The 13,011-nt window shown below is 35.6% G+C and overlaps 1 protein-coding gene across 2 annotated transcripts in view; it reads right to left on the reverse strand.

The window, feature by feature from the left end:
- DHX36 (DEAH-box helicase 36) overlaps positions 1-13,011 on the reverse strand; it is a 50,507-nt gene that overhangs the window by 18,597 nt on the left and 18,899 nt on the right. For both annotated transcript variants that reach the window (XM_047785151.1, XM_047785160.1), the window contains exons 10-17: positions 10,609-10,749; positions 10,241-10,343; positions 9,497-9,584; positions 6,971-7,026; positions 5,382-5,446; positions 4,512-4,655; positions 1,854-1,971; positions 781-879 (exon numbers count right to left, since the gene is read on the reverse strand). In XM_047785151.1, coding sequence (XP_047641107.1) covers positions 781-879; positions 1,854-1,971; positions 4,512-4,655; positions 5,382-5,446; positions 6,971-7,026; positions 9,497-9,584; positions 10,241-10,343; positions 10,609-10,749 — 814 coding nt within the window. The remainder of the gene's footprint in view (positions 1-780; positions 880-1,853; positions 1,972-4,511; positions 4,656-5,381; positions 5,447-6,970; positions 7,027-9,496; positions 9,585-10,240; positions 10,344-10,608; positions 10,750-13,011) is intronic.

A 13,011-nucleotide genomic window follows, 5' to 3' on the forward strand; every position in this document is an offset into this window, starting at 1 on the left:
ATATCTGTGTTGGACATCACGGCTCTAACTTCTTTCTCTCCATTCTGGGCACTGACTCATAGCCAGTCCCATGCCTCTTCTCAATGTAGTCTTGTGCAGGGATGGCTACCCACTAAGTGGTCACTTGACTAAAGACACTGCAACTAGTTCCTTAAAATGCTGACTTCATAAAAGAAACCAAAGAAAAAAGCTGTTAAGAATAAAATGATAGGTAGAGGGATATATTTTGGAGAAAAGCCATCTCCATACTGTCATTAAGTTACTTGGATTTGACAAATGCTCTACATACATGGTAACCAGAAAGAGAAGAATAAAACAGCTAAATTCATTTCCAGAACACAAATGAAGGAGCTCCCACTATGGCACAGTAGGTTAAGAACCTGACTGTAGCAGCTCTGTTTGCTACAGAGGTGTGGGTTGGATCCCTGGCCCACTGAAGTGGTTTAAAAGGACCCCACATACGCTGCAGGTACAGCCATATTAAAAAAACATATACAAGTGAAGAGGACCCATAACTGAAAGATTTCAAGACTGTATGTAATTTTAAATCAGGCCTACAATGAAAAAAAAGTATGGAAAGAGCCCAGAAAGATAAGAAAATCACACAAGTATCATTTCATAACTTTCTGATGTTTCATACTCCAAGCTGAACAAAGAGTGAATCAAATTTGACACTACACATTCATTGGCCTACCTTGCAGTAATGAGAGTAAACTGTATAATTAGCTGGCTTGCTTACTTCACACTCTAAGTTAGAATTAAAAACCAAATCAAAATTACCAGTTCCATCAGATGTTTTATGGAGAGTGACACTGCTTCATTCGATGGTGGATCCATTAGCCTACTTAGAAAGTAAGCAATTCCCCCTAGTCTTAAAATCTGTAGCAAGACAAATAAATAAAATGTCATATATTAAGAGTTTAGTCCTGCCTATGTCACTCACTTGAGTAAAGCATCAAACCCTAATGTGAGTTTCAAGTTATTTAACCAAAATAAGTTAAAATTATCTATGATTTATAAAAAACATGTTTAAAGACCAACATACTACTAACACCCACCAGCTCCATTAATGATCAAAGTAGCTGGTTAAAATCTCAACAAACAAGCTGACTACCAATTACCTTTGAAATAAGGTGGCTGGCTGGGTAATTACATCAAAATATATAAGATGTTGAAAAATGCTAAGTAGTTTATAATGAGGAATAATCTTAAGATGATGTAGTTAACAAAAGCTAAGATTTAGTCAACACTATGTGCCAGGCACTGTTTTAAAAATTTTATGTGAAGTTAATTTAAATAACTTGCCAAATGTAACAGAACTAGTTTGCCGCAGGAGATGAGATGCAACCACAGGTAGCCTGGCTCCAGAGCAGTACATAATTAAAAACTGTTTAATGAACATCTCATGGAAGCTTAAAAACAGTTTGCAGCTGACCTTTGAAGGGGTTTGAACTGTATGGGTCCAACTTACATTCAGATTTTTTTTTTTTCCCCAATAAATACAGTACTTGTACTTTCATTTCACAGATCTTTAAGTGTGGGAAAAGTTTGTGTTCAATAATAGCTCACAATATGTGGAATCAAAAAAACAAAGGTTTGAGTCCTGATTCCATCCAAACTGTTTCAATTACCCACCCCTGGGTGAGTCATTTATCCATTCCCTTGAAGAGAAGGCAGTATGTGGTTTTCGGCACCCTTAACTCCCAAGAAGCAAGAGGATCAATTGTACTACCACACAAAAACAAATTCATGGTAAAAATTCTTTCTGGCAAGTTAATATACTACTTTCTTCTATAAAAGATGCTGAAAATTGGAACCCCATTTACTTTCTTACTTTCTTCCACCTAATTTACCTTTATTTGTAAACAAAGTTCTTCCAAAGGTGTTCTCAAAATTTCTGGTAGTTGATAGTCATCTAGAAGGCTTGCTCTAAGACCATTATACAGATGATAGCAATGACCAGGTTGAACTCTTAAAAAAAGGGGAAGAAGGGAAGAGGAGAGAGTATTATCAGTGACTTTTTAAGAACTCCAGAGTTATCTATTTCTTACAAGCCATATGGTAACTAATTTACTTAATTACTATTTCATTTTAATTAGTCATATATAGTCTATCTCCCCATCTGCGTTTTTTTTTTTTTCCTTTCCTTTTTAGGGCTACACTTGCAGCATGTGGAAGTTCCCAGGCTAGGGGTTGAATCAGAGCTGCAGCTGTGGGCCTATGCCACAGCCATAGCAACACTGGATCTTTAATCCACTGAGCGAAGCCAGGGATCAAACCCACATCCTCACAGATACTACATCAGGTTCTTAACCCACTGAGCCACAATGGGAACTCCTCCCCATCTGTTTTGACTAACTCTACTAACCCTTAGTCCTAGTTTTAAAAAATACAGACTCCCTTCCCCTACCAATAATTTAGCTCCCTATTTCTATCTTACAGATTCCAGACTGCCATGCACAACAATAGCAGTACACTGAGGTTAATCTCTTTGTGTCTTGTGAGCATTTTATGCACCAAATCCTGGCATTATGTTCTCCTGTCTGTATTATTTTAAAAGCATTCAGGTATGCATTACTTAGCGAATTTGCAGAGGGATGTTGGAAACTCTTTTATTTTTTACTGTTTGCATCTAGTGACCTGAATGATAATATTCTTTGCATAATGCTAAGGACAGATGTGAAGAGGTGAAGAAATGCATGCCATCTTCAAGCAGAATAAATATTTGTAGAGGAGCTTGTTATTAAAGGAGAGGGAGGCCATTTTTCTATAGGAATAAAAATAAATTCTATAAATCTTAGCTATTTCTGTCAGGAGTCTACAAAGACCCATTATCTACTATATAGCATGCCTGTAGAAACTAAAAGAGAGCCTTTTTCACATAATTAATATAGTTTGCTCTGGACTTCAAAATAATTATCAATCTAATTAGGGTTTGTTAAAGGAATTTATACATACAGAGGACTATTTTCAATTAGAATTAAAGCGCTGAGATTCCAGTTAACTTTCACCAGGATAATGGGGATAACAAATTAGATAAAATGTAATACTTCATTTCTATAACTGTTTCATGGATCAAACCTAAGGCCTAGTGTGTTTACTGCTCATTTATAAAAGTGTGGCAAAACCCATTCACCACTGCGTAGACTTTTTGAATCAATATTCAATAGTGATGGTCTACGTGGGAAAATCCCAGTCTTGCTAGGTTCCCAATCAAGTTATTCCTTGTTAACTGATTAGAAGGTACATTAAGCACAGCACCAACTACATAATCTAATAAACCACCTAGAAGTCAAGTCACACTTCCATAATCAACAAAGATGGTATCAACTGAGTCAGAGCTTTAAAGATACAGTACAAACTTAAAACAAATGGTTGATAAAGTGGTCGGTAAAGTTTTCTTTCCTGACTCTCCTTTCCTGACTTCAGTGAATATTTAAAGATTAATGGGAATCTTTTTGTTCTACCTATAAGAGGCAAAGGAAAAACTCTAAAGAAAACTCCAGACATGATTCTACTACTCAAATGAGTAAAGGTGTAAAAATGTTGTCAAGTATACATTAAAACAAATAATAAGTGCAATTATTTGTGTTAAAGGCAAGTCTTTTTTCCTATCATTAGGACAGATATTTTTATTTTTCATTCTATCACCACACCAATGGGACAAAGGTATTTTCATTGCTAACTGATAGTGGAAAAACCAGTAGAGCTGTGAAGTATAGTGATTAGAAGCCCACACTGTGGAGCCAGACCACATGGATTCAACTTCTGGCTCGCCTACCAAAGAATCTGTGTGACTTTGGAAAGATGAATTAATTTCTTTGTGCCTTAATAATAATAAATTACTTCGTAGCATTGTGGTGAGAATTAAGCAAGTTAATGTATGTAAAGTGCTCAGAAGATGACCTGACATTTAAATATTATTAGCATACCATTGTTAGTAATGTATGCTTAAAAAGAAGAAATTATAATATAACTAATATAATAAAGAATAAAAATATTAATTCTAATAAACCAGATTGATAGGTAGAAAAATCACAAAAGAAAAAACTTGGCAGATAATTTTTCCAAAGCAACCATGACGTAAAGAGCTTTCCCATTTAAAAAGGTGTTTGCAGTTAAGTTTTTAGAAATATGAAAGGTACCTCTCCTAAATATTTTTATTTTTTTATTTTATTTTTCTGTCTTTTTTAGGGCTGCACCTGCAGCATATGGAGGTTCCCAGGTGAGGGGTCTAATCGGAGCTGTAGCCGCCAGCCTACACCACAGCCACAGCAATGCCAGATCTGAGCCCCATCTGCAACCTACACCATAGCTCATGGCAACGCTGGATCCTTAACCCACTGAACAAGGCCAGGGATTGAACCCATAACCTCATGGTTCCCAGTCGGATTTGCTAACCACTGAGCCACGACGGGAACTCCCTAAATATTTTTAAACGCCAGCAACCACATTTTGCTACATAAAACTTTCATGTGTTCTAAAGGCTTCAGTCAAAGCTCCCATCTTACCTTCCAGCTCGACCTTTCCTTTGTTTGGCATTAGCTTTACTAACCCACTCAGCAGACATTGTACTGATGTTGTTCTGTGTATCAAAGTGTGTCTCCTTTATTTTTCCTCCATCTATCACATAAACTACATCATCTATGGTAATGCTGTTTGGAAATAGATACATAAAAATGTTAGAAACACATCAAAAATACTAACCTATAACAGGCCTACAAATGGGGATTTTTAGAGCATTTTTTTTAAACTGAATCAAACTGACTGAATCAAATTGACTCAAGATTTTCACCACTCTTCTCACATTTACCAACATAATAGGGATGGGGATCAAGCAGCAAATCACAGGCAACATCAGCACATCAGCACTTTCAGTGGTACCAGTCCTACAGATCACAGGCTGAACTGCAATGTTCCCATAGCCAAACTTCATAGTTTGCCTGAGGACCCTCACACCTATCTTTGGGGGCCCTCCAGTACCATGATTAAGTATCAGCTTCTATAGGACAATGTGCTATAGTGACTGTACTGATATATCACTATCTCTAAAGGGATTATAATACATTCTAAGGGCTATATACAACTAAGACCAAACTGCCAAACAATTCCACCCCCAACCAGAAAACCTGACCTCAGTTCCCATGCGTTTCAGGAAAGCTTTGAAACATCCACTTTAAAGGCTATTTCTAAAAACTCAGTACAGGTTAAAATAACAACAACGAACCACAAAACCTATGTTCACTACCATGACTATGTTAAAATAGCTTTATTTTTAAGAGATTACAAAGTATTTTACAGAAAAAAAAAACTTAAGGTGTGTTAATAATTTATGGGGCTCAAATTAATCATCAATAGTCCTTAATTAAAACAACCGTTACCTAGTCTCTGCAATGTTGGTGGCAATTACTATTTTCCGAACACCAGGAGGGGTTCTTTTAAATACCTGTAAGGTAAAATACAATGAAATCCTAAGAGTGAATTAAATTCTGATACATCATTCTTGCAATCAGAGGAATTACTTTAGATATTGTTCATTTTGGCATTCTGTGTTCACTCACTGACATATGCATCTAATATTCACAGATATATTTATAAGATATGTCATCTTCAATACTACAAAATCCCCTTTTAGTAAACCAAACTAAATCTTTCACACATGTCACAACCTTATCACAAACAAGTTTCAAATGAAGTATGATAATTCAAATTTATAGATAATGTGAATTTATATATTTAAACAACATAAATTACTGTGATATTTAAATATAATTTTAAATTTACAGTTTTTAACAAATGCTGGTGAGTACAAATGTCTTATACAGGCAAGCTTTTAAGGGAGAGGGACAGAAGTTAAGTTTAAGAATTATGAATTACCCAAAACTATATAAGTTAAGATCACCAGCCAACCAGGTAGAGGCCTAATCATTGGAAGTGGAATCACAGTCAGCTGACCATGCCACCATACACTAGAGATCAAATGATTTTTTTTTTTTTTACAAAAAAAAAAAAAACCCTTTAAATGGAGAATCCTACAAAAATGTCATGATGGCAAAACCACTCAAGTAGAAGGAAGACATGTGGCCATGTACCACTTAGCTGAAAAGCAAAAAAAAAAAAAAAAAAAGCACGAACTTATCCCCTCATTTATAAAAAGGTTAGTCAAAAGAGAGAATGTCGTTTGCCAGTCTAGTCACATACCCTCTAGCAAAGGAGTAAATAATTTATGGTTGGGGTGGGAGATGGAAGTACCTCCACACCAGATGCTCTTTTGTCTATCTCTGGAATCAAGAGTTTTCTCTTTTCTTCCTTCAGCTATATCTAATCTAGCTGGTTAAGCCTTACTCAGGACTAATGTACCAGCAAAAAGGGTATTAAAAAGGTCTCAACACAAAAAGTCCTGATATTTTCTCAGAAAAGGTGTGAAAAAAACAGCTCCATCTCATTCTAATAGGACCTGCAAGCACCACAGTCTAGAAAATTATCTTGCCTTTGAGCATGTAGTATTCATTCTAACTGAAGAAATCCCTAAATCTGACATAGCCAAAACATCCAAAACCATAATAATACACTACTGAAATCTCATACCTGAAAGTATTCCGTTTAATCAAAATCTCAAACATCAAGCTGTATGTAGCACATCAAAGATTATTAATTTCTGGGCTGGAATATTTTTATTGGTACTCACACACCTTTTCATTTGGGAAACCCAAAAAATATTGGTGAAATCAATCTTTAAACATTTCCCTAATGTCGACAAAACTAATCTGATTTGTGGATTATCCTCTCTTAATTCAAGTTTTTGAGCAATCACCCCCTGAAGGCTCACATGCAAAGGTTCTGAAAGAAGTTATTTTATATATGGATTACTTATTCGAAAATGTCTTAAAAATAAAATATAACAGAACACACAATAAGCAGTCCTTAAAGCCTGCCTCAGTTTGAGAGATAAATAAATTTAACAACATACCTGTGTCTGGTTAACTGTAGGCATCAGTGAATGTAAAGGTATAATAAGAAACCTGTCTGAAAATTAAAAAGCAAATTAAACTTTAAGATAAATGGTTGCAGGAAAGCTCCAAAAGACATAATGGAATAATGAATTCTAGTGCTAAGCCACAACAATTTTTAATTTACATTCCTAAGTACAGTTAGATCAACTTTATTTTCTGTCCTTGACATTTTTTCTGTTATTTCATACGCTCTAAATTCTTACAGAATGCTTAAAAGTTGGAAGCAATCTCCTCAAATTATGCTAGAAAAACATCACTAAGTCTACACCCATACTTCCTTGTCCTGCTTAAAAATAATGATATAAAAAAACAGTAACATTGGTTAAATGTGATACATTCCAAAAGTGACCCACATTTCTAACATAATTTTGTTAGAAATATAAGAAATTTTTTATGTATGGTTTAAGTTTCAAAATGAAGTCTCTTAGGTCCTTTTATGATAATTAGGAAGCAGAGAGAAACTCTGGCAGTATAGTGATGGAAGGAGGGAAAGTGTTAAGGAAGGGTAAATTTGTTAGAAATAGCACCAGTGTCCAAGTAACCCAAGCTATTTCCCAAGAACTGTTGTCATTCAAAGGAGATATGGTGCTCCCCAAATACTTTCTATGACCCTCCTAAACTTAAAAAGTAATAAAAAGCTATCGAGCAACAGGTACTGCTAAAACAGAATGCTCTGAATTACTTGTCTCTATGACACAATATGAAATACATCAACTCAAAATACTTAATTCTGAGTCGAGCCTTCAGATTTAACTTCTAGTTTTCAGAAAACAGAGGTAAGAGAGGATTAAATGAAATGATACCATAAAGATTCAGAGGAATCCAGAAAGTTGGACCTAGTCTTTTTCACCATAGGGAAAATTTAAGAGGAGAATGGGAGTGATGTTCTAAAACTACAGTAAATAATCCATCAGTTTGACTTTTTCTATAGTTGGAACAAGTGAGATGGGAAAAACACTTTGGGGAAAAACAGGAAAATCTGGTTATAGACTGGATTATCAGATGATATTAAAAATTAGTCTGTTAAATTTTTGAAGTTTTTTTAAAAAGTTTTTTTAAAAAGAAATTAAGCTGGTGGTATCTTGAGAATAATTCATTTAAATCAGAAAAATTAATGCAGTTAGTAATCTGTAATATCACCTCCTTTCCCTACTCCCCTCTGAAATGATTTTCACTGCATTTTTCTTGGAAAATATATACACATTCATGTTTTTTAGAACTATAAGATTATCTGATACCATTTATGATGGGTGAGAAGAAAGCAAAGTTTGAAGGTTCAGCCAAAAATACTCCAGTTGTTTAAAAAAAAAAAATTCAGTTGTATAATTTAATCACAATTATACTTCTTCAATACAGAAAGCAGTATTTCATTATAGAGAAGTCATAGTAATCAGCAAAAATATTTTGCCAGGTAGAGAAGAGTAAATAATTTTAATTATAAGGAGTGCTTTGAAAGCATTACCATGATGGGATTTAACAAGGAATAAAATCTAGTTCAGCCATTAAAATTAGATCAAAGCATTTTTAGGAGTTCCCGTCTTGGTGCAGCAGAAACAATCCAACTAGGAACCATGAGGTTGTGGGTTCAATCCCTGGCCTAGATTGGTGGGTTAAGGATCTGGTGTTGCCGTGAGCTGTGGTGTAGGTTGCAGACGAGGCTCGGATCTGGCATTGCTGTGGCTTTGGTGTAGGCCAGAGGCTACAGCTCCAATTAGACCCCTAGCCTGGGAACCTCCATGTGCCATGGGTGCAGCCTAAAAAGACAAAAAAAAAGACAAAAAAATATATATATATTTTTAGTAGTTTTGTTAAAAAAGCACTTAACAGAGTAATGTTAGGGAGTATATTTAGAATTGTAAAATACTAAATGGAATTTGTTTTGTATTTTACTGAAGTTAATAATGACTCCTGAAAAAGCTTTAACTGAATTTTACAGCAGAAAAATGTCCCTGTGCATTTCCTTAAGACCTAAGAGGCTACATCTCTCAAAACATGCTGTCAAACAATCATCATCACCTAAGGGATTTTTCAAAACTTTAGATATCCAGGTCACAGTCTAATACTTGGGGTGGGGATGCAGTCTGAGTATCTACATTTTAAAGAAGTGCCACAGATGACTCTGTTGTATAGTCAGGAAAAGGGTGTGATGTTATAAATTACTGAGCTAACAGAAAAATTCAAATTTCTTTCCTGCCCAACTAAATGCAGTAACAAGTGAAAAAACAAAAACCTCAAAGGCCAATATTTACTAGGCAAATTTAGGAAGAGAAGGGAAAGAGTCTCACCATAATACTAAGTAAAGAACTTTACTACATACCTACCATCTTCACCTCTGACCTAGAACTTGAGGGGGAAAAAAGATCCAACTTTTGAAAAACCTCAACCTGGACTAAGACCACCAAGCTCAAATGAAAGAAAAAAATCAGGCTACATATGATTCAAGCACCATTCTTATAAATGTAACAAAATAATGTTTATAATACCTGATTTAAACATCACTTGTGACATCAAGAGATCATGTAAAGTGCTGATATTGTCCCAGCCTGGCAGAAAGACCAATATTGCACCATCCTATATGGAGGGAAATAACCATTACAAAGAATCATATAACAAAATATACCAAGAGTACAACTGTGAGTGAACCCTTAAGTCTTCATCAAAACTATACCAGCTCAGCTTGGAGTTTCTGTCATGGCTCAGTAGTAATGAACCCAACTAGTATCCATGAGGATGTGGGTTTGATCCCTGGCCTTGCCCAGCGAGTTAAGGATCTGGTGTAGCCGTGAGCCATGGTGTAGGTTGCAGATGCAGCTTGGATCTAGCATTGCTGTGGCTGTGGTGCAGGCCAGTGGCAACAACTCCGATTTGACCCCTAGCCTGGGAACTTTCATATGCCTCAGGTCCGTTGCTAAAAACACAAAAAAAATCAAAATAAATATATAAGCTCAGGATTAGTTATAATTAGTAACTAATTATAACTAAAGAAAACAAGTTCACTTTTTAAAAACAGGATTTATAATCCAGATATTTTATTTGTTCAGTCTTTTCTTCAAACAGGTCAAATGTCTAATAAATCTTTTGGTATTTTGAAATTCCTATTTCTGGTGTCAAAAGCTAGTTCTTTCATGGGCTATTTTTAAAAGGCATTTAAGAAATTTTTATTTTTTCATGGCCCTGATACAAAAATAAAATTGAAATTATTTCATTTGAAGAAAAACAAAACTAACCTCTTCTTCCAAAACAATGTATCGAATAAGGGCAGCAATCAAATTCAGGTCAACTTTATCATCATCCATCATTTCCATAACATCTACAGTACTTGCAGAATACCTATCAAAGTCAAATAAAGTCATGAAATACTTGAGTTTCCTGAAGTTTAACTTGCTATAAAATCTTAAAATTGATTCAATCTGCAAATGGGAAACATAATAGATAGGAAAGAATTACTGGGATTATAATTGTGTTTACAAAATCAATCAGCATAGTATTCAACTGGAATATGAGGCCTGTAATGCCATCCTTAAATATATACAAAGTTAAGAAAACAAATCTCTTTGTTTTAGCCATTTAGCCTCTGTTATTTTCAAACACTTACTTTTTTCTGAGTTCTCTTAAATAACTTGGCCAGCGTTCCTTATAGATTGCTTCTTTTTCTTCTTTTTCCTGTCTATTTACATGCCCTTGCATGAAACCCCTCTTAAACTGGGATCTGAGTTCTTTTTGTTCTGGAACATATCTAAAATAAAGACATTCTTAAATAGCTTCACGTTTTTGAAACTCTGGTTTTAGCTAGTATCTGACTTTTTACATTTCTGATTTTAAAAATAAATTTTAAAGAACATCTTCACTATTATTTTCTAGTGAATGCTAAATATCAATTTAAGTATTCATTAACACATAAAATGACATTTTAGGTAAAAATCATTCTTCCTTATCAAAGTATATAAACCTCTAGATGATCTGTAGCAATCAAAATTTAGAAATAACTAAGGGTAACTTTAAATTTGCTTTTAAATTAGAAGTTAACATTAATATAAGTCCAAAATAATACTAATGACTGCCTAAAAGACTCAGATTTTGAATACAGGTTTCCAAACCAGAGTGCACATAAGAATCCCCTGGGGAGTTTGTAAAGTAGACTCCTATATCCTATACCTTGTGATTTGGATTCAGTAGGTCTGGCTGGGGTCTGGTAATCCAGGAATTTTAATTATTGCCCCAGGAGATTCAGACAGTGTAGCTATAGATCTATAGACCTACATCTGAGAACTGTTTAATTCTGTTCAGTCTCACAGACCTAGCTAATGGCAGAGCCAGAATCAGCATTCAAATCTCTTATGTGTCAATCCTGTACTACACTATGACTCCACCAAGCTGCAGTGACTGCTAAAAAGAGGACGCATCTGCCCAAGAATCTCACCTACCACAAGTGGTTCTGAAAGGCACAGAGGTGGAGAGAAACAAAGAAAAATGAACCTAAATTTAACCCCAAAGCCCCTCAAGTTCACCTAGGGGACAGCATCTGGATGGAATGTGAGATTTGGAGCATGGGCTTTGTGAGTCAGACAGAATGATTCTGATGTCCTTGCTCTGCCATTGACTAGCTGTATGACCTTGGGCAAGGTAAAAACCTCTGGCTTTTAGTTCCCTTATATGAGATCATTACTCTCATAACAGCATTGGCATGAGGATTTTTAAAAAGTGATAAAAGCACAGTGCCTGACACATAGCAGACACCCCAAAAGTATTAATCAATCCCCTTCCCTATTCAGTACCTGTGACCCAGGATTCCCCTAAGTCTTCGATACATATAGAGGCACCAACGTGAAGTAGGGCAACCTGAGACAGAGATTAGTCTAGTCAGCAGGATGGACCCACAGTTGGCTCCCTTCCCAGCAATTCCAAAACCAGAGGTAACCCCCCCACCCCGGTACCCAATCACAACCCTCCATAACATCTCACTCTACTTTCTTCCCTACTTCCCTATAATGCAGCTCTTCCTCCAGGAAGGGACTAGCTGGGGTCTTCTGATGAAAACTTCTGTCCAATGACCACTCTCCTTCCACTCCCCTCTTAGGGATGACTATTAGAGACAACATTCTTTTGCTTCAAAACCTCATCCACCCCCCCCCCCCACCCCCCACTACAATTTCCTGTACACTTCCTGCCTTCTAGGGAGCTTAAGAAAGCAGTTCATCTTTATGTAATTTTAGATTACTGATCCCTGAAACTTTGTTTTCATTACTGTCAAGGTGTTGCCTACTATCCTCTTAGAACACAACTGGTAAATGTGCTAGGGTAAGAAGAGGGAAACATGGTAGAAAGTGGAAAATGAGGAGGGAGAGCACAAAAATTTATGAGCATTGATGATAAAACCAGAGTACGGAAGACCAACACACACTCTTTCACTTTTGTTTCACCAACACACAATTCCCTCTTTACTACTCTGAATTTCACAGCTTTCCTAACATATCTAGCCTATACCTACTTTATAAACTCATTCCTAATATACACTTCACTTCCCCAGAAGAGTTCAATTACACCTTAAAGTAACAGCTTATATGCCTCCCTATCCAGATTTAAGCTCTGAGAGTGTGTACCAGGTCTTTCCTTGTCTTATGCTCAGATCTTACTGCACAGTGCAAGCCATAAAGTTAAAAAAAATTGTTAAATAAATGTCCACCCAAAATTCAGCTAACTTTTCTCCATGTAAAATACTCAGTAGGATCTCTGTTCTCACATTACCACTATCACTTCCTGGCTTCCTCCTTTTAACAAGTAAGGTGTGAAGTCTTGAAAAATTTCAGCACAAATGTTCCTATATCTATCTATATATTTATTCAGGTGTTTACTATAGACCAGGCACTGTGCTATGCACTAGTTACAAAGATGAACAGGACAAAAATCCTTGACCTTGAAAATTTGAAATATAGTGCAAGAGGCAAATATAAAGTGATACATTACATGGCAATAAGGTAAATGTTATATGAGATATGAT

This window comes from Phacochoerus africanus, chromosome 1, assembly GCF_016906955.1.
Source record: "Phacochoerus africanus isolate WHEZ1 chromosome 1, ROS_Pafr_v1, whole genome shotgun sequence".
Taxonomy (NCBI): domain Eukaryota; kingdom Metazoa; phylum Chordata; class Mammalia; order Artiodactyla; family Suidae; genus Phacochoerus; species Phacochoerus africanus.